Source organism: Harpia harpyja, chromosome 5 (assembly GCF_026419915.1).
Source record: "Harpia harpyja isolate bHarHar1 chromosome 5, bHarHar1 primary haplotype, whole genome shotgun sequence".
In the NCBI taxonomy this organism is placed as follows: Eukaryota; Metazoa; Chordata; class Aves; order Accipitriformes; family Accipitridae; genus Harpia; species Harpia harpyja.
The window spans coordinates 43,733,681-43,761,304 of record NC_068944.1 but is presented as its reverse complement, the minus strand read 5'-3'; the positions used below and the strand labels follow the sequence as shown (position 1 = coordinate 43,761,304).

Sequence of the window (27,624 nt, the reverse complement as noted above, 5' to 3'; positions counted from 1 at the left end):
TTACCCATCCCCAGAGCTTTAAGTGGGCTTCCAGCCATCTGAGTTGGAGATGCAGAAGTGGCTAGTTATAACTCCTGCCACTGTATTGCAAGAGCTCGCCATTCCTGCAATTATCTTATGTATCGCCAGTAAAGAGACTAAACTGTACCATGCTGGCCTGAAGGGCTGCTAAGTACAGGACAGACTTCTGATCAGATACATCCAAAACTTACAGCCTCAGCTCTAAGTTATGTCTAAGTTTTTTGTCCCTCCTGCTTCAATTTTGCCTTTCTGTGCTAAATGCTGGTAGGAATGGTCTAAAGCACTCTGAAGTCAATGTCAGTGTTTTGACAATTCAGGGGCACTAGCCAAGTTTTTCTGTGCTATCATCTCACAAAATGTATTTGCATGCATACATGCATAGACCACAGACCACGATACTTTTGGAACAGTTTTTTCAAATGGCATTTAACTCCACAAAAGAATTTATATCAAAATTTTAAAAAGATAATATACAAAAATATAAAGGCTTTGTGAAAATAATAGAAATGGAAATAAGTTCCCAGTTCTTCTCAGAACAAGCCTGTAACACTTTTAGATGATCTCTTGCAGTCTGCAAAAGAACTACCTTAACTACTTTAATTTAGCAATATCCACTGTTCTCCAGAAAAACCTCCCCCAAAGCCAAACACAATGGTAGACGCTTCAGTAAAGCAGAACAGACAGAGCACCCGAGGAGCCTTCAGTAATCAATCCAAAAGGAGATTACAGTGCTTGGGAAAGAAACTGTGTGAATGTGAGTTTGTTAAACAAAACTTGATGCTCTTGTTGTCTGTCACAGAAACCTGATTGACTGAAGAAGTACAAAAAATGGGACCATCTCAGGAGTTCACCAAAAATACCACCTCTAACAATATATTAAATCAAGGAAAGCTGGACTGTCCCAAAGCATGCCAGCAGCCACCCCTTCCAATGGGGCATTCTGCAAGTGGCCAGTGACACCCGAAACTGTCACTGCAACTTGGCTGTCCTTGGGATAGCTCTGGCGTGTGCCATACCTGAGCTATTTAAAGCAATGTCTAACCCTTGCGGTTGCATCAAGAGGGACCCAATGAAAGATGAGTGAAGACACTGAACTCTGGCTAACAAATGTGCCCTGGCCCGGCGTTCTGCAGTGACACTCATCACTGCTCTGGAAAAAAAAAGGTCTCCCTTTCAGGGCTGTTTTGTGAAGAACTTTGCTCCTGTTGGACTTTTATTTAACTTGCCTTTTAGAGGCTAGAACAGAAAAGCTTAGATAATCCTAGAAGGCTTTTTTATTAGTCCAGTGAAGTGCCAGTTTTTAGGCAGGCGCTTAGGGGAACACAACACCATTTCCCACAAGCAGCAGACATAAAAGGTTCTCAGTGAGGAATGAAGCTGAGCCTCACAGATCAGCTAAGAGTCACCCGACCTCTGGAGTTCACCTTGTCATTCAGATAAAAATTTCCTGAGACTTCAGGTTTGCATCCTGTGTTCTGGCTCCTGCCTTTCCCTACATTTTAGAAGAATCCTGTATGAATATTTATAACAAGTAGCTGCAAGATGACTTGAAAATTCAGCAAATATGATTCAGGCAGTTTGTAGGTGCTTAAGTACTGAGAGAAAACCACTGCTCTGATTGCTTCCACTATCTCACACATCTTCTCCTTGTGCAATATTGTGAGTTTAACGAAAAAAGGCTCAGCTGTCAGTTTTCTATGTACTTACACATAGGATACACATGGCTAAAAGCTCTAACAACTCCAAACACACTTTTTGGAAATAAGGGCTAGTTTGTTACTATGTAGACTTAATGGTTACAGTGCTTAAGTGTGCTTTTCAAAGACAACTTGCCCCTTTCCACTGTTGCTCAAAAATACTAGAACTGTCTCAGGTATGGTATGTGGAGTACAGGTATTCGCTCACTCATAATGCCATAACATTCATGTGGAAAGGATACTGTACACTTAACCAAACAACTTCAAATATAGGGCTGTTGTCTGGGTCCCAACCAGTGCAAATCAAATAATACACTTAAATGGAAATACACTTACTTATCCCACCTGAAAACCTGGCCTTATTGCATGCCTCCCCAAAGAGAGAGTTACCAAGGCATGTAAAGACCAGACTGCGGTGGCTTCATAAAAAGACTCTACTGGGATACTTTTTTGATCTCAAAGTCACTTTGAAACAGCTGTGCCAGTGTCACATGCTTGTCTTCAATATTCCCTCAGAGGACCTGGGCTTCAGTGCTATGCGTCAAATATTCACATATCTTCATCAAATAGAAAACTCACTAGTCTGCCGTATGTCATGATAAATACCATGGTTTTTTTCTGAAATAAGTAACGTGCAGAAATCTCTTTGGCTTCCTGGTCACCTGGGAGCAGTTTTTTGCTCTTCTACATCTTGCAACAAAATCAGAAACTCAAACAGAAAGGACAGTTTGCAGGTTATCATATAGATTTGTTTTGCTCTCAGCTTTACAAAAGCACGACGGAGCCTGTTCATCCAGACAGTAAGTGCAGCCCTTTGCTTCCGACAGATTTGGTCTGAATAATCCTTCAAAAACATCACCTTCACATCATTTAATTTATTAGTGTATCTCCCTGACATCTGATTGTTTCCAAATATCTTACATGAGAGAAGACAATGGACTGGCAGCTGCTTATGAAAACATGGAACGGAAATGCAACATTTTTAGGACATACGATCTGCCTCTGGGTGAAGGGAAAGGCACAACACCCTGGTTTGTCCACTCAGGCATGACACAGCTTAAGTGACATGTCACAGCTGAAAATCCAGCTTGCGAGATGCCTCTGACGTTACTGAGGGGCATGCTGTAATGCACAAAACATTACCATCCTAACCAGAAATACTGCAGTATATATTTTAAAAGGTATACACAATAGATGCTGGTCTGTACTCAATTTATGGTAACAGCTATAAAAAAAAGGATATGAGCAGTGGTAAAAAAAGCAGTCATCATAGAGTTAAGTTGCTCTCCTAACTTAAGAAGGACACATGGGGCTGGGATAAATTGGAATAATGCTCTCTATCCATTATGGCAAAGGATAGCTATTCTCATGCAGATTGTACCTGCTGCTAATTCACTGTAATCACGTATATTCTAAATCCTAGCACGTTTCTCTGTGCAGGAGCTACTCTGTGATTCTGTGAACGGTGTCACAAGTGCAGGCACACTCTAGCCATTACTTTAAAACTTTGTTTTGCAAAACGTTACCAATTAGATCTTATTCCAAATACGGAGAATGGATTTCCCCAATTTTTAAAATAATTATTCTCACCTTCTTTCCCCCTTTAACAAGACTCATCATGAGTCGTCTTTAATTTTCCTTAATGGATCCATAAAACCAGAGTCAGTGAAGCCCCTCCTCACAGCTCCAGGAAGGAAAGATCCCTTCCCTCTGTTCATACAATGAACAGGGATATTCCCTGGTACCAGTGCTTGAAGCCGGTGATTGTCTGAATATGAGTCACTGCATCTTTGCCCCTGGCACTGATTCCAAAATTTCAGCATCTGATTTACTGAGAAATAAGTGTCAATAATAAACAGGTCAGTTCAAAGGACACTTTACTCATTTTATTCCAATAGTAGTTTTTAGTAAGTTCTTTTAATAAGTTTACAGCAAGACCTTTCAGCACACCACAGATAAGATCTCAGGGCTGGAGGGAACCCGTAGGTAACTGAGGTACTAAACACCTCTGGAGCAAGACAGATCAGATGGTAGCTCTATTCCCATGATACTTAGGCTGACCAAAAGTGCTGAATCATGGGTTACATGATACTTCATATAAGAAGTATAAAGAAGGTAAATAATCTTTTAATGACCAACTCGGCAGTGAGCATACACAAGCTCTTAAAACAAAATCAATTAACTACTGTCAGTCTACTGTGTTCCTTGATATAATATCTATTGAAAAACAATATATTCACTTATCATTCAAGACATTAAAACACTTTAGTTATTAAATATAAATGACTAGGATCAAATATAATCTCTTTGTTTTACAGTCACATTGACTGACTTTATTGTTTAGCACAAAAAACAACTTCACCTTAAAAGCAAAGAGGGGTAATAAGTGTCCTGGTCAGAAATGACGGTGAGATGAAGATACATATTTATTACCAGTGACCATCCTCTGTGCTTCACCATAACTTAGTTTCAGCAGACAAATGTCTTTCTTTAAAGTACTGGGAGTGACAATGCAAACTATAACATCCCTGGTAGTACATTCAAATAAAGGCTTATAACAGGATTTCCCCCAAAAATAAGTTGAAACCAGAGGTCAAACAGAAGTTCAACCCACACATCAGCGAGAAAATACTACTTATCTTCAATGAATGTTATCACACTCTGAGGTATACTATATACAATACAAAAACTTGTGGGAATTAAAATAGTACAAAAGCCATTCCTCACACTTCAAATAAGAGACGGCCTTAATTCTCTGTCATCTTCATCCTTGGTCTATAGTTAGATGGGAAAGCACATAGAATATAAGCTTTTGTAGGGAGAAATGTTTACAAAACCAGGATGACACAAAACATGTAAACCTAAACTGAGAAGAGGACATAAGCAAGAAAAAAGTGTTTTGTTCATATAACATAACAAAGGATGTAAACATAACAAAAAGTATTTCTTTCACTTGAACGCTTCAATATTCTTAGTGCAAACATTCAGCTGTTGACACGCACTTTTCTATGTGTGATAGCTCTTCTTTGCAATACAACCAACCAGTTAAAAGTTTCCTAAAGTCCTCTGAGCATATATGATGTGACATTCAACCCAAAAAGAACCAGTAGTATACCATTAATTAGGGTTCACCCCTGAATGAACACTGTGTGACAATCTAGGAGATAATTTATAAGGACTTGCAAAGGAATACTGAAATGTCTTATATGACACTCAGCTCTGTGCTGAAGTCATGCATAATGACTCTACTAATTTGCACTTACCCCAAGACTTAAGCTGCTCTACAAAGTCTAAATAGGTATGAGAGTCAGCGTGAATTATACATAAAACAGACCTATGGAAAATAAGAATCGGGCCCGTAACATATAATAGGTGTGTCCTTTCTTGGCAAGTCATTGTAGCAAGCCTAGCCATAATGCACCTGGTAGCTAAATAAGTATCAGTGGCCTGAATCTCCTCTTTCATGCTTCTTTTTTTTTTTCAAAGGAATTTTTTCACCTAGGGGATTAGTTACTGAATGCAGCACACAAACTCCTCACAATTTCCAGTCAGGCTTGGGATAATTATACTTTCTGTAATCCACAATCCACAGGTTAGCTGATAAATTAGTGTGCTTTTCACAAAGGAGGAATACTCATGCTACAGTCAGTAATGCAAAGCAAAAAAAAAACTCACAAAACAAACCCCGAGAAAAAAGAAATCAACAAAATAAAATAAGGACAAACGAGCCATGCAGTGAAACAAATAGAATTAACAGAGAACACTTCCAACCCCATCAGGTTTCACATAACTTTAAAGAAGGTAAACCCCATGCTGCAGAGCCAGAAAGGCCAATATTTTACCCTTTTGCATATGTACAGCAACAGGGGTTATGCAAAAAATCAAGGACAGAGTGTGACTGACCAGTAATTTTTTTAATGACTTACATTATTTATACTACCTTTTATACTTGATCAATTAATTGTCACACTGAGCTTTAAGGAAATATTCATGTGAGAAAGAATGACTTGGACAAGAAAGACCTGTAGAATCAATCCCAAGCAATTACTCTCCAGTTGCATCCAAAGGGCCAACCTGTGATATAAAATACCAAATGGAAAATCTAAGTGATATTTATTGATAATATTGCTGTAAGGCACTCTTGTAGATGAAGGGTGATTGAGTCAATGATGTCAGATATCTTTAGGCAGACATAGGCTCTCCATTTCTCCTAGGTATTCCACTTATTTCTGACCTCATTCACTCTATAGTAGATCATCTGCACTAGAAACATTCCATATTTATTTAGGATTTAGTCCAAATGAGTTTCATCAATATAAAACAAGTGTGAGAAAAGAACCAGGCTCTTGAATTCTATAAACAAGAATGAAAAGAAGAGCTCGTGCATTAACACTTTGAAAGAAACATTAAATTTATGGGTTCACTTGATTCACAGTCGTTCCAAAGTAAGGCTCCTCTGATTTTAAGTGCACTGCACAGAACAATAGAACATAGATGTAGTTAAAAAGGCGTCAGCTCAGCTAGGTTCATCCTTAATATCCCAGTTCAGCAAGGTGCTGAACTGTAAGCACTTATGCAATCCAGCTGCAGTCAATTCACATCCACTGAAATCAATGCTCATTCTGGTATCCGTTGAGGACTTTCATACTACTGATAGGTTGGTCAGAGCTGCTGCTGCTCTAAGGAGGCTGTTATAGGTCCAGCAACTGTAATTGCAAGATGAGGTTTTTTTACTTTCTGGTGAAAAACTCCAAGGTAAAAGACAAGACTTTTCTGGAGAGAAACAGATGTACCATGACCCCACTCTGGAGAAGGTCTATTCTGCTTCAGACCTCTTTGCCATAAAGTTTTGTAATAAGTTTTTGTTTTGGTTTTGCTTCACTATGCATTAGTAAAATAACTTTTTTCAAATGGAGTTTTCACAAAATACTGGTTACACAATAAGTATAAATAAATGCCTGGTCTAAAAACTCAGATGTTACTCTGAATCAAAGAATCCCAGACTCTCGCAAAACTCTGTGGCTTGGGGACCAGGCTTTGGGAATTCTATGAGATGTAGAATACACAAAATTCACGTTCTTCATAAATCCCAGCACTGCTTCTCATTTCGTGTCACTGTGCATGTCTGAAATGGCCAAACTTCTGGACATCTTTGTCTTAATGCTACTTAAAAAGTTTATGAATGAGAACATGGGAAAATGGAGGCAAATCCTATATTCCTTCATTAAAACCTCTACTGAATTCACAGAGAGCTTTGCTGGGGTGAGGACTAAGCAAGAACTGCCGTGCCTAGAGTATATTCATTGGTGACTGAGATGAGGAGCACACCTGCATTTACTAAAATTAAAAAAACTCACATAGTAAAGTGTGCCTGTACTGTGCAACAGTACTTGACCTACAATATTCCTTTCTTACTAGCTAACCATAGTTTTCATTTCTTGCCCCACATCCTTCTTGCTCTCTCCTATTTATTGTCACAGATCCTGTAAAATACCTGCTGCTCATACGCTGTCACCTTGTTGTGTCTCACCTTGCTGTGAGTTCAATGGCAAACTTTCATTGACCTCAAAGGGAGCAGTATTTTTCCTGAGATGCCTAATCCAAAGCAGGACTGCCAAGGGGCAGTAAGCTTTGGATCAGACCTAGAAGGGATCTTAGCAGAATCAAGAAGTGGCAAGACACAGCCACATACCAAAACCACACCTGAGTGTTTATCTCTCATTCCTAATCTTTTACATGAAAGGGATTAAAAAGCAAGTTGTTCCTGTCAACTGCTTGGGTGCTATGCATGATCTGAACGATTGAGAGGCATCTGTAGGACAGCTATGGACATTAGCATGGTTTCATCTCTTTCTATAGAAGTTTAAAAGGGAGCAAATATTTGAATTCGAGACTTCACCCTAATATTTCCTCATTTGGTTCCCAGCTTCCCACTCTCAAAATCCCACCATCCTTTCTACTGCTACAGACGAAAGAAGATGGTTCTGCCTCTTGTTTCAGGACAAACTAGCACCTTACTACATAACCGAACAAAAAATGAGAAATATGAAAGTGACGTTACCCAAACACTTCAGATAAAACCTTGCCACAGAGCCTAACACAGTCTGTGATGACTCCAGACTGTTTGGAAGTACATCCACCTGATTCCAGCATACCTTGTTTTACATGCAACTCTGCTTGTTTGCTTATGTTCCCCAAGTCTGAATGTGCTGCAACAGTTTTTGCTCTCCTTTATGTCATTCAGTCAAGTTTCCACAGCCATCTTTGAGATGCCATAGGTGTATCTGACTATAATTTTGGCTCATACATGTATTTACAGACTGAGGGTTGCTACAAAAAGAAACTGAGTGCATGTAACGTGGTGACTTCCAGCTGCTAGAATCACAGAAACCACATCAAATGGAATTAGACAGAAGGCAATTGAAATAATGAAAACCACTGCAACATGTATACAAGCGCAATGTGAAATTCCCTGTAGCAAGAAAGCATAGAACTATAACCAATCAATCAAACCAGGAGATGAGGAAAAAGGGAAATAAAAAGGTAAAAAATAAATATTTAGACATCTTGGGAAATGAAAGAAATGGCCGCTTTCATTTGAGAAACCTGAGGACAAATCCAGCCTGAATGGCCAAAGGGGGATTTTCTTAAAAGCTCAGAGTTGGCATAACTCCTTTCAAGCAAATCCATGACAGGGCACTGTTAAGTCTTGAGAAGAGTTCGGTCAATGGCAAGCGCTCATGCAAGTTTAACTGTCCTGTATTTCTGCATTTATCCACCAAGCAAAAGAATGAATGTGAGTCACAGGCAAAGAACCTAAGAATCAGTATTTTAGTTTCACCCTATTCATCTGGTCCATCTTAACGTGTTGACTCCTACCTAGTCTTAGGATGTGTCTCAAGCCCTATAGATAATTGCCTTCTTTTCCATGTTAAAAAAAAAAAAAAAGAGAGATAAAAGATTCCACAAACAAACACTTGGGTCTTCTCTCCCCTCACCTCTGCCTGCCGGGTATGGTGTGAGATGTAGCTGAGGCAGCGCCTATGGCTGAGCGAGCTCCCAGCTTGGCCACAGCGTGTCCCAGCCGCGTGGCTCCGCGTGTTGCTCCTCCTGCCCGGGTCCGGGAGGAGGAGAGGTCTGTTACAGACCACATCAGTGATGTTTCAAGCTGTGGAGGACTGAGAAGCTGGTCCCTGACTCCTGCAGGCTGTGTAGCAGCTGTGTCACAAAAGTGCTGGGGGCACTGATGGATGCTAGCTTGTACCAGGGGATCGCGGTGTGTAACACAGCCTCCCTGAACCCTTTTTGGCACAACTTATGCCCATCTGTTTCCCCTCTGCTCTTTCTCCTGGAGAGGAACATATGGCCTAGAATATGTATCTCAGAAGCAGAAAATGTATTCATATTGTTTTCTAAAATATTGTGAATACTTTCTTTTTTCTCCTATAAGCTTTTATTCCAGTTATGAACATTATATTCTGGCACAATAAATAATTTTTTTACAAAAGTGATTCCTTGCTTAAATAGTTAGGCAGCCCACAATAGAAAACTAAACTAAAAAAAAATTGTGTATTGCACCGCAACAGTAAGAAGTTGCTATCGCAAGAAAAATCTTTGCCAGGATTCTGGGTTTTGTCCATTCCACCATCATATTTTAATACTTACCTTAGTCCAATAGCGTTGCATCCAATAACAAATCAACAACAGAAGAAAATAAAGCCACAGTTAAGCTTGACATGAACATCTGAACACCGAACATTTTTGCTCAGAGTGGTTCAAACTGGAAACAAGCTTCCACAATTTACCTCACATCAAATAGTACCTCACATCACAAATAGAACAATGATGTTCCTCAAGAAGCAAGAAAATCTTTCTTTTAAATAGCAGTACCAACACCTGTGTGTGCAGTCCCGCTTCCCTAACAAGGGTAAAGTTTTCCACTATATCAGTGAGACTTTTGCCAGATTGCCTGTTTGAAGACAGCAGTACTGGAACAAGGCTTCATCTGAACGTTTCCTCATTTCTGCCTGACTATATACAAATTCTACATATAGATATATATATGTATGTATGTGTGTGTTTATATATGTATATAATATACACTTGTTTATATACATATATATGCATACATACAAATATATATGTCTGTGTGTATATATATGCTTTAATATTTTAATACTTTCTACAGAACACTCTAATTGTTAATCACAAAAATGTAGTATAAGAGAAAACATACTGCAATCCTTGCTCAATGTAAAAACATGCCAAAGAGTGGCTGTTGACACTATTCTTTGATAACCTATCCAGCACACCTCAAGAGACACTGATACCACACCTATGCAATGCCTGTAATAGGACAAGTAGCAATACTGAAACGTATGTTTCTCATAACCAAATGCTTTTCCAACAGAAAAGTAGGTAGTGTTCTCTGGCTGTATTTTCATCGAAGCATTTAATATGAAGTCCATTAACAAACACACAGATGTTTCTGATTATATTCAACAAAAGTAAAGTGCAGCAGTTGCCTAAAATCAACTGAAGTCAACAGGATTCCTTCTGCTGATTTCAGTGGGTTTTAGGACATATTTGGGTATACTCACTTCATGATATGTAGATTTTTAGATTCTTCTTTTCTCTAAATATTTTAGTGAAAGTTGTTGATTCCTGCATGTCAGATACATGGCTCATGAAAATGTTTTCTACTGTCTTTGCGTTAAGCCTACTGTTTACCTTACCTTTGCTGCCACAGATGAGTTGGGTTTCTCCAGCAAGTCCCAGAGCTTCTTCCTTTTCTCTGGGCAGCAGGTATTATCAAACTCCTCCCCTTCTCTCTCTCGCATTGTCTCTGCCTCTCTCCTCAGCTCCTCATTCATCTGCTCTTTCTTTTGATGATACCTTGCCTGGCAGCAAGATTCTAAATATATCTCATCAATCCCCCAGTAATCAAGCTCCTGACCAAAAGAAAGAGCACACATTTCTTCCATCATATGTAGTTTCCCTGTCCTGTAGAAATTCAAAATGGAAGTGAAAGCCCCTGGGTGTCGATCAAAAAAATATTCATTTTCATTTAGATTATAGTCATCACATACTTCTAGCAGAGATTCATGAGTATTGCAGTCTCTGAGCTTTCCTAATCGTGTCCTTGGAAGTCTGTCCAAAGTCCTCCACAGCACTTCATGGTTGAGCCCACCGACATTTATTTTAACTCTCCGCGAGCAGGCTTTGCTCCTAATGATCTCCACTGGTTCTGGAGGCAGAGAAAGGGTGGACCTTGAAGACTTTTTGTTGATTCCTGGTGGAGCTTTCTCGGCCATTCTGAAAAAGATGCAGTTGTAACACCAGAGTCTTTAGGAGAATGAGCTTGGAGACTACAAATATTTGGGCAGAGTCCTCTTCAGACAGACGGCTCCATTCCTGAAGCTAAAGAAGACAAAAAATTAGAATACTGCAATGTACAATATATTCCCCAATCTCTCTCTCTCTCCTTCCATGCTTTCATATGCAGATGAAAATTTAATGATGGTAATTTGCTCTCTCTACAGTGAGACTCTTTTGTGGTAGTATACAGAACCACTGGAACAACTGGAACAGCTAAGAGGACTATGTTTAAGCAAAGGAAAAAATTCACTGGAATTTCTGCATTCATGAAAATCAACTGTGACAGTTTGTACAGAGGACTTGGGTTTTTGTTGCTTTGTTTGTTGTTTTTTTTTTTTAATGAGTTTCTGATGCAGCCATGTTAGCTTAATCTGATTACTTACCAATTAATTTGTGAAGTGTGCTAATGGAAAGATTGTAGGGATACCCATAAGGAAAAACTGAGACAGAGGCTAGCTTCCCTTTTATTGAAAAATTCAAATTTGGGAGATACTGAAACTGAATAAAACAATTAGAGCATATCAAAATCTCCTGGGAAACCAAACTGCTTCCCTCCCTCTCCCAACTCACATCTTGATTTGCTGTATTATTTCACGGCCAAACATTACTCATCAAACAATTCAACTGCCATCCTGACAAGTCAAATTTTCTAGCACCAGACACTGCTGATTTCTTTACAAATAGGTCAAAAGAATCCTAACTCTTTTGCAGCCAACTGACCAGTAATACGTGTTATATAGGTAAGGACTGTGCATACTGTCCCCTGACTCCTCAAAAAGGCTCTTCTCTTGTTCACCTCTTAAGTTGCTACAGGGACATGACTGCACGACAGCAATCAGCAACCTCAGTTTTAATAATCCACAAGTGCATCCTCACTCACCGTGCCTAGTGCTTCAGTGAACTCTGAAGTGCAGCTGTTTGTCACCAAATCTGGAATATCACTATCAAACAGGAAGGAAACCCACACACCATCTCTACTATGGTCAATTATCTGACACAGTGCTTAAATAATAACCTAGCAATGGTATCTTGGCCCAAAGGGAAGACTATTAAGAATGCTTAGACAAGCTTCTCCTCCGAAGTAGGAAAGTCCTCGGTAATTTCCCTGAGCTGACATCTCCCATTCTCTGCAAATCAACAATTCAACAGTCTGGTCTTTTATTTTTTTTCAGTGAAGTAACTCCAGCTTTAAAAAAGCATTTGATATGAAAAAGAATTTGATCCTCTTTGCAGAGTAAGCATGAAGGTTGTGATGGGAGGGTTTGTTACCTATAAATACATTGGGGTAAACACCAGAGAGGGAGAAGAACTATTTGTACTAGAGGACCATGATGGCACAAGAACAAATGGGTACAAACTCACCATGAAAAAAGGTGAAAATCTGAAAGGGAATTAGAAGGTCACAAAGACCAGATTCTCACCAGAGCAGTGAGGATCTAGAATAATCCTTTACTAAAAGTATCAGGAAAAACAAATAATTATTTCAGCGTGTCATCTGACATGCTTATGACAGTGTTGACTATGTTACTAGTATAAAATTAAAATTACTAGACCTCATTATATCTAAGCTTTAGAAGTTCCTCCACCAACAGATAAAGTAATAATAAGGCTCAGCCATGTACGATACAAGTATTAACAGACTTCTACATCCAAAACATCAGGGAAAAGGAAAATTACCCACCAGACTAATATTTACATTTACAGATTTTTTGTTGTTGAGTGCACAACTTATTGTCTTGTTAACCCCCATGATGGCAACAGCCCAAAACACCACCATGTTAGCAATTTCACTGTCAAGCTGAACCTAGTTCAAAAACACAAGGGCCAAAATATTCTGCCTCTTCCCAACCTACCTCCAGCACTGCACTGTGAAGCTCCCTCCTCATCTCCCAGTGCAACGCAGAGCACCTCCCTGCCTATTTACGTAAGGGTTTAAGCCTGTAACATTTACCTTCATTCATGAAAAAGATAATCTGATAACTTAACTTGCAAAGATAAATGTCATATCAAAATCAAAGCCCTGATATCAGTAAGTTTACATAATATATATCCCTTTCTGTTGTGTTTGTTCTGTGTTTTCCTTTTTTTTCTTCTTCACCTTGGGCTGATTTTTTCTCTGGTTTTACCCTCCTTATTGCCTGACATGCAAGGGGATGATGGGGGGACTTCTGAGAAGGGGGGGACTCAAGTCATCACAAGGTCTCCCCACTTAAGCACCTCCTAGTGGTCTGTGATGCATTTATCAGTCTTCTGACATAGAGACAACTACACAAACACTAAGCAGTTATGAGGTTTTTCTCCACAGAGGAAATACAACCTTTTTTGAAAAAATCCTTTTAGACTTTAATGCACAATAATGTTTCTCCTTTAAAGGATGTCTTACATAACAAAACACGAGAATTTAAGAAATTCATAGAGAGGTTCTGTCATTCTCCATTAAATCAGTCAAGTCTTCAGGCAATTTCTACAGAGGTTCACTAGTTTATTCACTATTGAATCTCAGGGATTTCTTCTTTTTTCAATTAATATGTATACCCTGATATTAGCAATACCGAGTAAACCACAGTAGAAATCAAGCAGTTGATCTGATTAATCTTAGCATAACCATATCCTCATTTGCTTTTCTGATTACAAAAACCAAAGGTTCACAAAACTATGCATTGTTTTAGCTTTTATGCAGTGTAGTTACCACACAGATTTGTTAAACAATGCAAAATTATAGTGTCACCAAGGCTGGTCTAAAGCTGATAAAATATTTTCCGATTTGTTAGTATAATTATTGGTTGCATCTTCCTACTTGAGGAAACATGGCTTTTCTAAAAAGCTTTAAAAATCCTGGTTAACTGTGGTCATACTGAAGTCAGCAGTGAAACACCATTAAGTTTAGTGTTGGGAAGACTGGATCTGAGGTGCTATATATGTACATATGTACCAGGGGATGAAACAGCATCCACAACATATAGCACTCTGAAAAGATAAAAAATAAAAGGCATTTTCCCCAGTGAAGAGTCTTGAAACGTGAGGGCTATTTTTGCCTTTTCTCAGAGCTCCTTTCATTGAAATATATACAAGCAGTGGACTACATAACTTAAAAAAAAAAAAATTCTTTTAGTTTGCTGCCTAAGTGCTTTTCTTCACACTTTCTTTTGTTTTCTGCTAATAATTTTTTAAAATTTCTTCATGCACAGCTTTTCCCCAAGTCTGGACTACAGACCCTGTATTTAACTCTGTATTGTATTTAACAATTTGTATTTAACAAAAAATTGTTTGTATTTAACAAAAACGTAATCAATAGCCTCTACTTTAACTACATAACATTTTAACTTTATAATCCACATTATAAATTTCACACAAAATCACCAGATCTTTCATTATAACAAAATTATGCAAGTGAGGCTGCCTTTACAATTCATTAAATAACCTTTCTGGATTTTAGCTACTGCAACTAACTCTTCAGACACTGCAATTTTTGCCCTGGGAAGGCTTAAAATATTTTTCAGTTTAGTTTTTTGCCTTAACCATTTGGCTGTGCACAACTCCACCATGCACTTTGTCCACCACAGGCTAGTGAGAAATGTGAGTATTCCTGGGCAGGCAGGCAAAGCCAGCCTGCTGCTCACCAACTCTGCTTAGCAATATCAGTAGAGAAAGACACAAATTCTAACCACAGATATATAAGAGCCACTCCAGACAAACCCCATATTCTTTCCTTGCAACAATAAAATGACTTTGTAGGAAAATACCTGTAATATTGAATAAAACTCTTTGAAATCAAAGCCAATTCTCTGCATTAAATAAAAGTTAAAACTGCAAAGACTACTACTGAAAAAGCTAGGGAAAGCCAGAACTAAGGTTAAGTGTCTTCCCCCGCACCATATGCATATGGCTTTTAACGGTGTGATTCCCCCTGCACCAATCCCTTCTGCTTTAAGTGAACAGGTAATTATTTACCATTTCTTTTCATCTTTCTCATTCACTATTTGGCCTCTGATGTTATTTAGCATGTCCTAATGCAAACCCAACACTACACGCAAAGTGGTGAATTTCCCTCAGGGAGGTCGCACTGTCCTACCTGAGTGCTTCCAGGGTATCCCAGAGTTTCCCTTCTCAACATCACTAGGAGGTCACTATTGCCATTGCTTTATAATGAAGCAATGAAGGTCATAGATGCCTGAAGTATCCAATAATTTTGGCTGCTCAAATTGAGATAGCTGTTTTTTACAGAATCCTTAGAATTTTTATCACATTTGATGGGCATGCCTACAAGAGCAGATTAAACCCTCAGGCACAGGAACTCAGTTGCCTGTGCTGTCATGTTGCCGGAGTGTCGTCTGGCACGGCACAGTTAGGACTCTCCCAAATAATCTGCAGGGATGGCTGGAGAGTCAGCATGCTCCAAGGTCTGCTCCTAATAAGTGCTTTGTCCGCAGCCATCTGCTTTGGAGCCTAGGTGAGTTTAACCACACGCACAGAGGTCACCATGCCAGCTGGCCCAAGCAGCACCGGCCCTTTCCATGGACTGCATGTGCAAGACCTCGTTCCAAACAGATTCACATCCAAGCTACTTTTGCATGTCTCAGTCATAAACTTCCCTACCAATCTCTGCCATATAAATTGTGCCAAAGAAGGTGGAGATGTTACACTACATAAACACGCTTCACTGTCGGAGCATGTCCTCCCTGTCCATTTAAAGCACTGTGAGGAAAAAAGTACGTGGTACATAAGAAAAGGCTGTATCATAAGGCCCCCAGGAAAGGGGAGCAAATTTGCTTTGTTCTGACTTTTAAGAGACAAACTTCTACCATTTTTGTCAGAAGATGTCCTTTTGTCAAAACTTGCCACATTGTTCACAAGGCAAGATTGTATTAATTCATTCCCTGGCTTTGGAAAGAAATGGAAAAAGTTTTCAGAATTTGTTGAAAGTCTGTCTTCAACATTTTTTAAACAAAATCTAGATTTCTGGTTCTAAGTGTACTGATGTTTAATCATTTTTTTTAAAGGTTAAGAAAGCTCTGGATCAAAATGAGACATTTTGAAAATATTAAACAAAATAATTTGGGTGATCCCATTCAACGTATTTTTTTTCAGGTCTGGAAAATCTAACATCAATGTTTTTCCTTTTTCCCAGTTAAAACCGCTCACTGAAATTCAGAAGAATCTGGGGAGATAATTGTTGCATTGATTGTTTGGCTATTAAAAATTACTTATAAAAGTGTGACAAAAATCAGATCTGCAGTCTGTATATAATGCAGATATGTAACACTTTCCGGAAAAACTAGCTTTAGCTTTTTGTAACTGTAACATTAGGGGAAGTTCAGACTGGACATTAAGAAAAAGTTCTTCACTGAGAGGGTGGTCTGTCCCTGCAACAGGCTCCCCAGGGGAGTGGTCATGACACCAAGCCTGTCAGAGTTCAAGGAGTGTCTGGACAATGCTCCTAGTCATATGGTTTAGTTTTTAGTTTTAGGTAGTCCTGCGAGGAGCAGGGAGTTGGACTCGATGATCCTTATGGGTTCATTCCAGCTAGAGATATTCTATGATTCTATGATTCTAAAAAGCCTTAGAAAGCCTGTGCCCACCTCAGCATCTGACTCTTAGTTGTGAGTTAGTTGTGACAAACTAATACATTTCTACTGAGTAAACAAATTTTTAGAGCTTTATATGCCGTCTTATTCGATTGTATGATTCTGCTTTTTCCAACTTCTGCTTTGCTGTAATATCTCTGCTACCACGTTTCAGCTATCAAACGTCTGTTCTTTGTTTCAAAATATGAAGACCTGCAGTTTCTTAATGGTGAGCTGTGGGATCTTTATTAATAGAATTTTCTCTTAATTTCAGTTTTTTAAAAAATGGCTGAGATGATAGCTAAAACTCTGAATAAAAACATCCCGCTCAAATGAGGTGTTCGTTATTTCCATTTCCCACCTTTGCAGAAGTCACATCTCATACAGTTAAGGATTGGCAAGCTGAAGGCAGGAAGTGTCAGGAAACATGTCAAAGTAATCCTGAGCATCGCGTGTATGTCTCAGACTCATATCCATATGCAGAAATACATGCATGCATGCACAGGAGAGAAGTAGCTGAGATTTGATTGTCCAAACTATCGGTGATAGCACTTGGGCTCAAGTCCTCTGAGCCGAGTAGCTGAAACCACTTGAAGGGGTTTGACCTGAAGGGGCAAAGATGGAGACTGAGCCTGTTTCCCCTGTGACAGAGCTTCCCTGCGAGCAATGGCTGGCTCATGCCAGACCACAACCATGGTCAAAGCCATCGCTGGTGGGTGGCAGGGAGTGTAAAGGAGCTGGGTGCTTCCATGAGCGAAGACCAAATTGCACCTGTAGCCTTGAGAGCTCTGCTTACAGCTATGGATGTGTTGGTCTACGGAAAGTAAGATCTTGCTTTGCAACTAAATCCTGCAAAACTAGCTTTTGGGGCATTAGTATGGCTAACTGGTCTAAAATGATGATTATTTCTGTTTCATAAGAGACCTCACAGATGATTTATTTCTGGTATGTGAAAAATTAAACATTGGCTGCACAAAGTCTCAGAGATCTGCAGGAAACACTCGAAAAAGATGTGGCCTTTTACAGACAAACTTTTCAAATCAACTAAATCAGTCTGTCTGCTAACTCCCTGTTCTCACCATCTTGAGCACAGAAGTGTCTTTTAGATGGATGAGCTGAACTTCACCAAGGAGCTGCAGACTCAGAGGCTTTATATACTCCCTAAGAGCCTTGGATAAGAAAAGCCAGACAGAAATAGGTAAGGAGACAGAAGACAGAAGACAGAAGAAGAGGGAGAGTATAACTGATAAAACGTTTGTAAAATCTTGCAGTCACATGAGCTTGGCTGTTTTGGCCTATCTGAGTTTTCTAACTATTCCAATAGCACTTGCAATTACTTGCTGGAGCTCTTACTCAAGGTAAAGCCTTGTGACTGGGCCCTAGACCCCACTCCAGGTGATGTGGACAACTTTATACCAAAAGGCTGAATGGTCTTGACAGTGTTCAGTGTAATTTTACCTCAAGACTTGTATGGAATTTAGGACTTAAGTGGCCTTTTTGAGTAGGACCTCACCACAACTCTGGATCTGAGAGCTGGGTTTGGAGCACCCCCTCAGACTGCACTGAGGTCTCAAGAGAGTGATCAACAGGGGTTTGCAGTCCATCCCAGGACTGAATCAAGGTCACCACCAGCCTTTATTACAGACCAGGTCTGGATCTCTATCTTTCCTTATTAGCAATGCTCTGCTGTTGTTGCTTGTGACAAGCGTGGCTATATGATCCTTACAAAACAATCCTGATGCGTTCCTGCTCGGTTTACAAAAACATTTGCATTTCCATTGCAGCCCAGGTTGAAGCATCTCTTGATTAGGATGTAATTGTCTGTCGTGTCTGCACTTTTTACTATTTATGTTTACAATTGGTTGCTAAGGGCTGAGTTATTGCTTTCACCAAAGATACTGTGTTTCACTGCATATTTAGCCTTTCCTGGAAATTTCAGAGGGGATGAGCTGTCAGAGAAGTACGAGGCCGAATGGCAGATCATTTTCTTTAATTTCAAACAACCAGAAATTACAGAAATGTGATTATGTAAGATCCTCATTTCAGGGCTAAATCAGACTACATATTTATATCCCAGCTAGTACTCTGGGCCCACATTTTTGATTGGTGCTTCCATACAATTCTTTGAGAATGTACAGATATTACACATACAGGATACAGTAATAATAGTAAATACATTAATATTAATTAAATTAGAGCTTTGAATTGCAATTTATCCATCCACTACTTTTTTTTTTCTAATTGCATTGCAGTGTATTAAGATGATGGAGGAGATTGTCAGCACATAATTTGTTCTTTGAGGAGGCACTATTGTAACCAGTTGTCCTAAAATAATTTGGTTTAAGGCTATTCTAAACATGTTATCTTCTATAACCCTTCCATCTTCCACTGCTCCCTACCAATAACAGTGCTGCCAACTAGCTGAAAGCACTGAAGAACTTCACAGATGTCTTTTGTTCTCCTGAAGAAAAGCTTGTACAGTGTAGTACTGAATGATGACTCTAGGTTTCTAGGCAGGGAAATGTTACATAATATTATTGTATATACACAGAGAATGATGTCTGAAGCAACAAGGCACATTGAGAAGGGTCAGATTTTATCCCTCTTTGAATGAAACTGCACCCAAAACTCTGGCTGTGGCACTTTGTCCAGAATCCTAGCGTAAAGTTTGAATTTTCTAATAGAGTATAAACATGCAACGCTACAATCCTAGATCTACAATTAAGGAAAGCATGGTTGTATTTATAAGTGACTTCTTTGGAAATTAAAACATTTGGGTTCAACTGCTGCCTCTGTCAAAAATTTCATTTTGAAACATTTCTAACTGGACTGTTCCCTCATTCAATCAAGGAAAATGTTAGGCCTAGACCCACCTAGACAACAGATAGGAAGAAACACCACCAAAGATTTCAGTTTGAGATGGGCAGATTTACTCAAGGGATGTTTGCCTCAACCCAGTGACTCTACCCAGCAGGAGTACAGCCTACATTCCTATCTGTGGTGCTTCACAGAAGCACTGAAGCTGGAAGGAATGAATCAAGGCCTTGATTTTTGGGTGACTCAATTCTGACAAGCACCTTTGTACATAGCTGGAAATGTCCCCAAGGTCATAGCATCAGCAAGTCTTCACAAAAAGCTTTTATCATTAAAAATTAAGACAAATTTCAGTCTAGACTTGATTCTGGAGAATCCATCCCTTCAACGTTTTGATGTCTTAAACTATGGAATGCCTTGAAAAAACACCCCAAACTACTACTAAAAATTGTCATGCGGGGCCTATGACAACCTGTCATCTTATTTTTCCCATCTGAGATAAGCAGTCACCCAGAAAACAGAAAACTTTGACTCCCAACCTTACCTAAAATGTTTTGGTTCCACATACTGCACAAGGGTACGGCCTGTTTGGGGATCGGGTAAGGGTAAGCTGTTCTTAGCAACTCCAGTTTAACACTGTAGAGAAGAAGCTACACTTCCATTTTCATAGTCACTTTTAGTCCTACCACGAGTGGAGACAGCGTAAGTTTTGGAAAGCAGAATGTCAAGCCTAAAGGCAGCTGATACGAGGAGTATTGATATTTTTGACCCTCAAATTGACCTGACAATCAAAAAAAGTGAGGACTCACTATCACGCACAAGCCCATGCTACTGTTGCTGTAATTCTGAAATCAAGACAGGCTAAAAGGAAAATTTTTATAAAACTGCCACTATAAATTAATTTATTTACCTTTATCAAGCCAAAATGTATTTTTAAAAGCCACAGCATCCTCTTAAAAAATGTGCTTCATCAGAGTCATCAGTTCAGGGTTTCTAATATTAAACATGCAAGACCCAAGTTCAAAGAAGGGTGTGGAAACCTCTAAGGCAGAATCAACACAACACTTCCCAGTCAGAAAGAAGATACTCTGAACTCCCATCCAGGCTCAGTGCATAAGCAGGATCAAAAAGGACACAACTCACCCACATGATATTCTAAGCCTGGAAACCTCCTCTTATAAGAGGCACGTAAAACACAGTCCTTCAAAAGAACTGAACAAGGTCCACTCTTTTCAAAATACACCTTGAGGTGGTGGTAGCAACCTATTGATATAATTGCCTGGTTATTAAACATTCTGCCAGGGACCACATGCATCCCTGGTGACTCAAACCTGTGATTTATATTTTGTAGGCTACTGCTGCTACCAATAACCCCCAGGATGGCTGCAGGGATGGAGACCACCCTCCCTGTTCCTACTGAGCAAGAATGAGGCAGCCTGCTCTCAAAAGGCAACAGGCATGAGTCTGTAGCTGAGGGGTATGAGCAGTCCTTTGGTTGGGGGGAATTTTGGATTACAAGAGGTGAAATATTTGTTTGCATCATGTTAATCTAAGAAAGGCCTAAAAGCTTGATTTTTCTCAGTGAGTACCCTAACCACAAGGCTACTGAACAAAAGCCAGATATTTTTGCTTCTACTAGGTGATCTATAAACAAGTTGGAGCAGTTAAACATTCTCATCCCTTCTTTAGTTCAAGGGTAGCAGAAGATACCCAGCACTGCTAATGCTACTTTAATGACATACCTAAATAGAGACTGAAGTGACTACTGGTAGCCAGGCTAGTCCTGAATATAAATTCAAGCACAAGGCCTACCCATTTAAGAAGTTTGCTCTATGTCAGCAATAACGAGAATGCAGAAAGCATGAGATGGAAATATTCTAGAAGGCAAGATCATCTAGTTGGTACTACTGTCAAGGTAGATCAACTCTGTGCTCTTAATCTCAGCAACTACTGGATGAGCACATACAATAGTGGAATTCATAGCTTTGTGATTTCAAGGCTAATTAGGCCAGTTCACTGTTTTGAGTCTGCTTAAATACATTAGTGGGATTCTTCTAGCTGCTGCATCCTGCCAGCACTTTCTGCTCAAAGTGTCTCAGGATCTCTCTGAGATATGCAAATTTACACTGAACGTACGGCCATAAATTATAGCGGGACTATCCAGTCATCTGAGAGTACATCCAGCTGAGATGAGGTCATCAACCTTGTAGGTAAACCAAAACCTCACACTTTAAGAGCGCAAAAGACACAACTGAAAACTCTGTAGAAAGCAGCATTATGGCTTCATTTTGAGTTGCTGAGTTTGGTTGTAACTTTTATCTCTATATATTTAAAATACAGATAATTTTCTAAAAGTTAACTATTGATGAGGTACTGTGAAAAACTATTTTATGAACTGCCTTGAGATGTCTTATTAATGCTCTGAGACAAATTTATTCTGTATTTGGACTGTACTGCCATAACTGATTTCTATTTCTTAACTTGTTAGGCAATCAGGGGGAGAAGCTCATCTCCACTGTCATCAAAGAAGATTACATTTGAGAGCTTTGTTCAGTTAATTATCAGCACAGCTTTGCATTCATTTCCTCGTTACATGGTTTTACCTAAAGGGCTGATGTTTATTTCCTAACAAGCTAATACCCGAATGTGATGGCAGCATGAAGAATACCCTGCAATAGCAAGCATGACTTCCCAGGGAGAAGCACTGACCAGCGTAGCGGCTTCTCCTGTATCACGTGCTGGTGCTGTGATAAGAGAGCTGCTCAGCCCCTCTGTCTAGGCTCAGACTGTATCTGCCCTCGCACAATTTCACAGCGTACCGTGGTATCCCTGTCATGGTATTATGAGAGGTAAATTGGTAGATTGCCATTGTTCCTTGTAAAGACTACAATCGCTGCTTATCACAGCCTACTCCTAAATACTCAGAGCTGCATTATGCCAGCATGACATATATTATTTATTAGGTAATAGATTGTTGGTTCTGACTCTCTTGCTGCTCCCAGCAGTGATGCTACTGACTACTTTTTATAGTCATCCGGAGGAGGAACAGGGCCGTATAGAAGCCAGACACCTAAGTCACAGCTGATCTACCATTACGGCTAAATATAGATTTCCTGCATTAGAAACAAATAAATTAAAAACCCTACCGATTTTAGCGGCCTAAGACTTTTCCATTACTGCTTCCATATTGCTCATGCGGTCACCATAATCCATGAACAAGTACATTCAAAATAATGTTCATTATTTACTGATTATGAAGTTAACAGCATCATACTTTCACGCTGGTGAAAAAAAGTAGCTCCTCAACTTAAAAACTCCTCCGTTTATTCCAGCCCTCCAGCCTTGGAAGAAAGCAATGTATTGCACAGTAAACAAGTGAAACTCCAGGAGGATGCCAATGTGTGACTTGCCCTGAAGTTTCTGCATGTGCTGTAACGAGCACTAGGAAGGACAAAAAGCAGATAGCCTTTGCAGTCCTTCCAGCTTTAATGGAGAAGAGAGGCAGTTTTAAGCTTAACAGATTTTAAATATCTTGACAGATGCATATTATATGTAAGGCTTTTGTGATATTTAGTGATCTGGGAAGCTATACGGGGACTGTCTTTATACCTATAGCTAATCACGATAAGAAAGTTCCAAGTTCTATTCAATAAAAAAATTGAGTTGTTCAGCTTCTCTGCTCACTATTTATATTTGATCATATGATTTAATATATATGCATTTTACTTAGATTGAACTTGAGCATCACTAAGCAATCTATTTACTATAGCATGCAATATGATATCTAAAATTGCATAATGCTCAAGAAAAAATTCAAAATAATAAAATTCTTTCTAAGTCCTTTCCATATAGCTAAAGAAATATAGATAAATGAACATAGGAAGCTATGGGATTGCACAAAAATCTGCATTTACAATAGGAAAAAATCTAATCTATAATGTCCCAAGCAATTTATTTTCACAGTATCCCACAGAACACTGTTGTACATCTTAGAGATCTCTGCAATTAAGAATTTGAAAGTTTATTTTGATTTACAGTCAAAATTATATTTAGGAAGTAGACACTCATTTCTACCTGCTAAAATGTGAGTTAAAACAGCATGTCCATTACATATTATAACATCCAAGAAATTAGATACCCAGTGCCACTACCTCAGCAATAACCATAAGAGAAAGATGCCAGTTACTTATGAGAAATCAAAAATATTTTCTCTTAGGGTGCTCATGTCCTGATAAAAGTAGAAACAGCACAACTCAACAAAGTAAACAGCCGCCTGTTTTTATCATGCATCCAAGTTTATAATATTCAGACACTTATTAGGTAAAAAACCTTATTTCTAAAAATAAAAAAATTTCCTATAGCAATACTACAGAAAAGGGAAAGTCCTTTCAGAGGCGATCATTACTTAGCTCCAAGAGCTGTGAGCATACTGTTGCTGGGTCAGAAGGTATTACGCAATAACATGATGAGTGAATAGAAATGACCCCTGAAAACACCCAAAAAATTAATTTTGTCTACTCTGATGAAGCTGAAGTGGCTCACAACTTTAAGCGCTTCCCTTTCCAGCTCCCAGCTTTCCCTCCTGGGCTCTGCCTGTCGGGAGCAGCAGGTCTGTACTCTGGAAGAGCAGACACCTTCAGAGGGGTCTGCCGCAGGATCCCACAGCACTGCCACGCTCCCAGTCACTGCCCCCTTCACCAGATGATACCTCATCTCACATTCACTGACACTCCTTTCCTCTGAACCATGCAAGGTTGAGACCAGACAGCCCCTCCCCAATGTGCTGTTTATATAAGAACAACATACGGAGTAAAACACTGACTGAATCTCCTCCAGCAGGTAGCTTTAAATATAGTAGCACCATGAAAAATATTTTACCTGCGCATGTTGTGACATGAAGCTCAAGGAAGTCACATAAGATCAAGATTTTCTTCTAAAAGTCACAGTAGCAAGCTGTTTGGCAAAATCCCAAACGTTGGCAAGAAAGCTATTGCGAATCTCGACTCCTCGCCTTGCCTTGAATTGCAAGCCAGAATTTGCCAATTAACTTGCACTTAGAAAAAAAAGGCTGAGCATGAATAAATAAATACATATGATATGGCATCGTTACGGCAACGGGACATTTCAAAATGCTGAAGCCAATGGAAGTGCTCAGACTGAAGCGTGCTGCTCCAAACAGCACTTATCCCTCATCTCAAGCTGAAGATGTTTTCATTTTTACTGTCTGCATATGTCTGAATGAGGCCAACCTGCTGAGCCCCAGTGACAGCGTCCAGCTGAGAAAGAAGGAGGAGAGAGCAATTTGAACGCCGTTGTGAGAGCTGCCTGTGGAAGCATCATTTAAAAAACAAACAAACAAACAAACAAAACCACAATAAGGCTGCTGCAAGTTCCAGTAAGGCTGAGCAAAGAGGCGGTTTATCAGTTGTTGTCTGAATGGAAAAGACAGCAGCGTTAAGAACTGCCAACAAACTTTTTTGTGTACTGCACCTCATCTCTCTTTCCGGAGCTTTGCTAGTACACCTCAGGTGATCACAGAGCAAACAAATCTGACGAGCGGCATGTACTGACTGACCCTGCTCCCCTGAAAGTTTCTAGCAAAACTCCCTGGGAGGAGGATCGCGCCCCAGGCTTGGTAGGACGTTTAGTTTCTCAGACCTTGCCCAGTCTCTAAGGCTCGGTGCTAGCTCTGTACTAACTTGGATATGACTCGCCAGCTGAGCAAACTTGAACTCTAAGTGTTTCGAAAGCAAAACCTCACCGGACAGGCTTTCCTCACTCCCAAGCCTGTCTAGCGTCGCTGCTATTCCTCTTCTAAACCAATCCTGGCAGCCCCTCAGACCTACAGGATGGGGTCACTGAAATCCTTCGCTTAGGTGTCCTTTTTAATAGCAAGGTTTGATGACTGTGTATTTGCTAAGGAATGTTGCCTCCACCTGATGCTACTGACACTCCCCTTTTTACACAAACATTTAAAAAGTGACAGTTCTGGCAGTGATGCTGGAGATGGTCTCATCTGCAATGAATTCAAATGGCCAAGAAACTGCAAATATACTGCTTATTTATATCTTAATCATTATGTAACTCGAGTTGAACGAAGTCCAAGACCTACTATAAATATGGACAGTACATACATCGGGTACAAACAAAGGTCTACCTTCACCCAGGCAGTGAAATTCTGATGCAAGAAACACACTGAACGGTTTGTAGAAACCATGCAGCAAACACGCTTGTTTATAAAAACACTTAGGTTTTTAAATCTGGGGGACTGACGGCACGCTACGTATCTACAGAAAGCATGTATGCCGGTATATTTTAGACTAGCACAAGGCTACAGGTTTTCTTCTCTGATACAAGGGATTTTTCAATCCCCGGGTACACGGGGTAATTCAAATGACAGCTGTCTACCGAGAACGCCGAGGTTTTGTATCATCGGGTTCCCACAAGCGCTATTAGAGCATCGGAAACAAATGACGAGCCTTTATCTTTAAAGCTCACCCACGGCAGGAGGTAGAATACTACGAAATGTCACCCCCCCCCCCCCCCTTTAGCAGCTCTGAAGGAACAAAAATACAAGCCACGGCTTCCAAAGCGCTCCAGCGTGAAGGCTGCCTTATTCTCCCTCCAACTGATCCAGGCAGCCGGCGAGAAAACCCCGCGCCCGTCCGGCCCCGCCGAGCGTGCCCCTCTCGCCCGAGGGGCGCTCCCCGCGCCGGGGCCGCCGCCGCGCAGCGGAGCGCGCCCGGGGCACCCCGGGGCTCCCGGCGGGAGAGCCCCGGCCCGGGCGCCCCGCAGCCCGCCGGGGGCCAGCCGGCGGTGCTCGCCTCCCTTGCAACTCCCACCGGTGCGAGAGGCGTGGATGACTCGGTCTCTCAAAAAACCCCGAATAAAACCCAGAGGCAGCCCTCGGCGGAGGAGAGGTGCCCGTCCGCTTACCTTGCTCCGCGGGCGCCCGGGGCACCGCCGGGGGCTGTGGGAGGGATTCCCCGGCGCTGGCAGGGGCTGCTCGGGCTTCCCCGGGCACCGCGCGGCCGCCAAAGCCACGGCGAGAGGTTTGTTTTGGTCGCTCCTTCCCGGGGAGGGTTTTGCTCTACATTCCCGGCTCCACATCACCGCCCCCCCCGGCACGGAGAGGACCGGGGGTGGAAAAACCACGGCAAAGGCATCTCCCTCCTACCCCCGGAGATGAAAAGCCGCCGAACAAGCAGCGCGGCGAGCGGCTGGGGTGGCGGGCGGGGGGGGGGGGGGGGGCCGGGGCGGGCGGCGGGGGGGGGATAAGAGCCGAGCCCGCGCTGCCCTCGCCCCGCTGTAATCCCCGGCTGCACGCGAGCTGCCGGCTCGGCCGCCCGTGTCTGCGGCTGTGCGCGGCGGCGGCGGCGGCGGCGGCGGGGGGGGCACGGCCGCTCCCGGCCGGGGCACGCGGGGCGCCCCCCGCCCCCCCCCGCGCGCCCCCCGCCCCGCGCCGCCCCGCGCCGCCCCCCGCCCGGCTGCGCGCACCCCCGCCCACCGCGCCCGCACACGCTCCTCGCTCCCCAGCCCAGCCAGGGGCTGCGCGCACCCCCCCCCACACACACACATACACCCCCCCGCATTAACCCCAGGCAGGGGATGTGCACACTCCCCCCGCAGCCCTGCCCAGGCAGAGGATGGACACGCACGCACACACACACACACACACATATATCTATGCAGACACACACAGACACTGTATCAATGCCACGGGCAGGGGATGCACACACACACACACGCTCACGCACATGCATGCTCACACACAACCCGCACTAACCGCCCCCCAGGCAGAGGATGCACACGCACGCACACACACACAACCCACACTAACTCCCCCCCTCCCCCCCGGGAGGAGATCCCCCTCTCAGACAAGGGTGAACCCACGTTAACGCTCCCAGACAGGGAATGAGCGCACCCGATCAGACCTCCCCACACACCTCCCCCCCAGACAGGGAATGTGTGTGCGCACACACACACACACACTCACTTCCATATCCTACCACCTCCCACCCCCACCCCCCTCACCTTCTCCTGGGCAGTGGTACACCCACAGCACCATCCCTCCCCTCTTCCCCTCTCCCCTTCCCCAGCCCACGCAGGGCACAGGCACACAACGCACAACACAGGGCTGTTCCCCCAGT

The 27,624-nt window shown here is 41.5% G+C and overlaps 1 protein-coding gene across 1 annotated transcript in view; it reads right to left on the bottom strand.

Moving 5' to 3' along the window:
* KCNB2 (potassium voltage-gated channel subfamily B member 2) overlaps positions 1-26,712 on the bottom strand; it is a 197,879-nt gene extending 171,167 nt beyond the window's left edge. The window contains exons 1-2 of the mRNA XM_052788200.1: positions 26,411-26,712; positions 10,454-11,138 (exon numbers count right to left, since the gene is read on the bottom strand). Of these exons, the coding sequence (XP_052644160.1) occupies positions 10,454-11,032 (579 nt within the window). The 5' untranslated portion in view covers positions 11,033-11,138; positions 26,411-26,712. The remainder of the gene's footprint in view (positions 1-10,453; positions 11,139-26,410) is intronic.
* Positions 26,713-27,624: the final 912 nt, after the last annotated feature.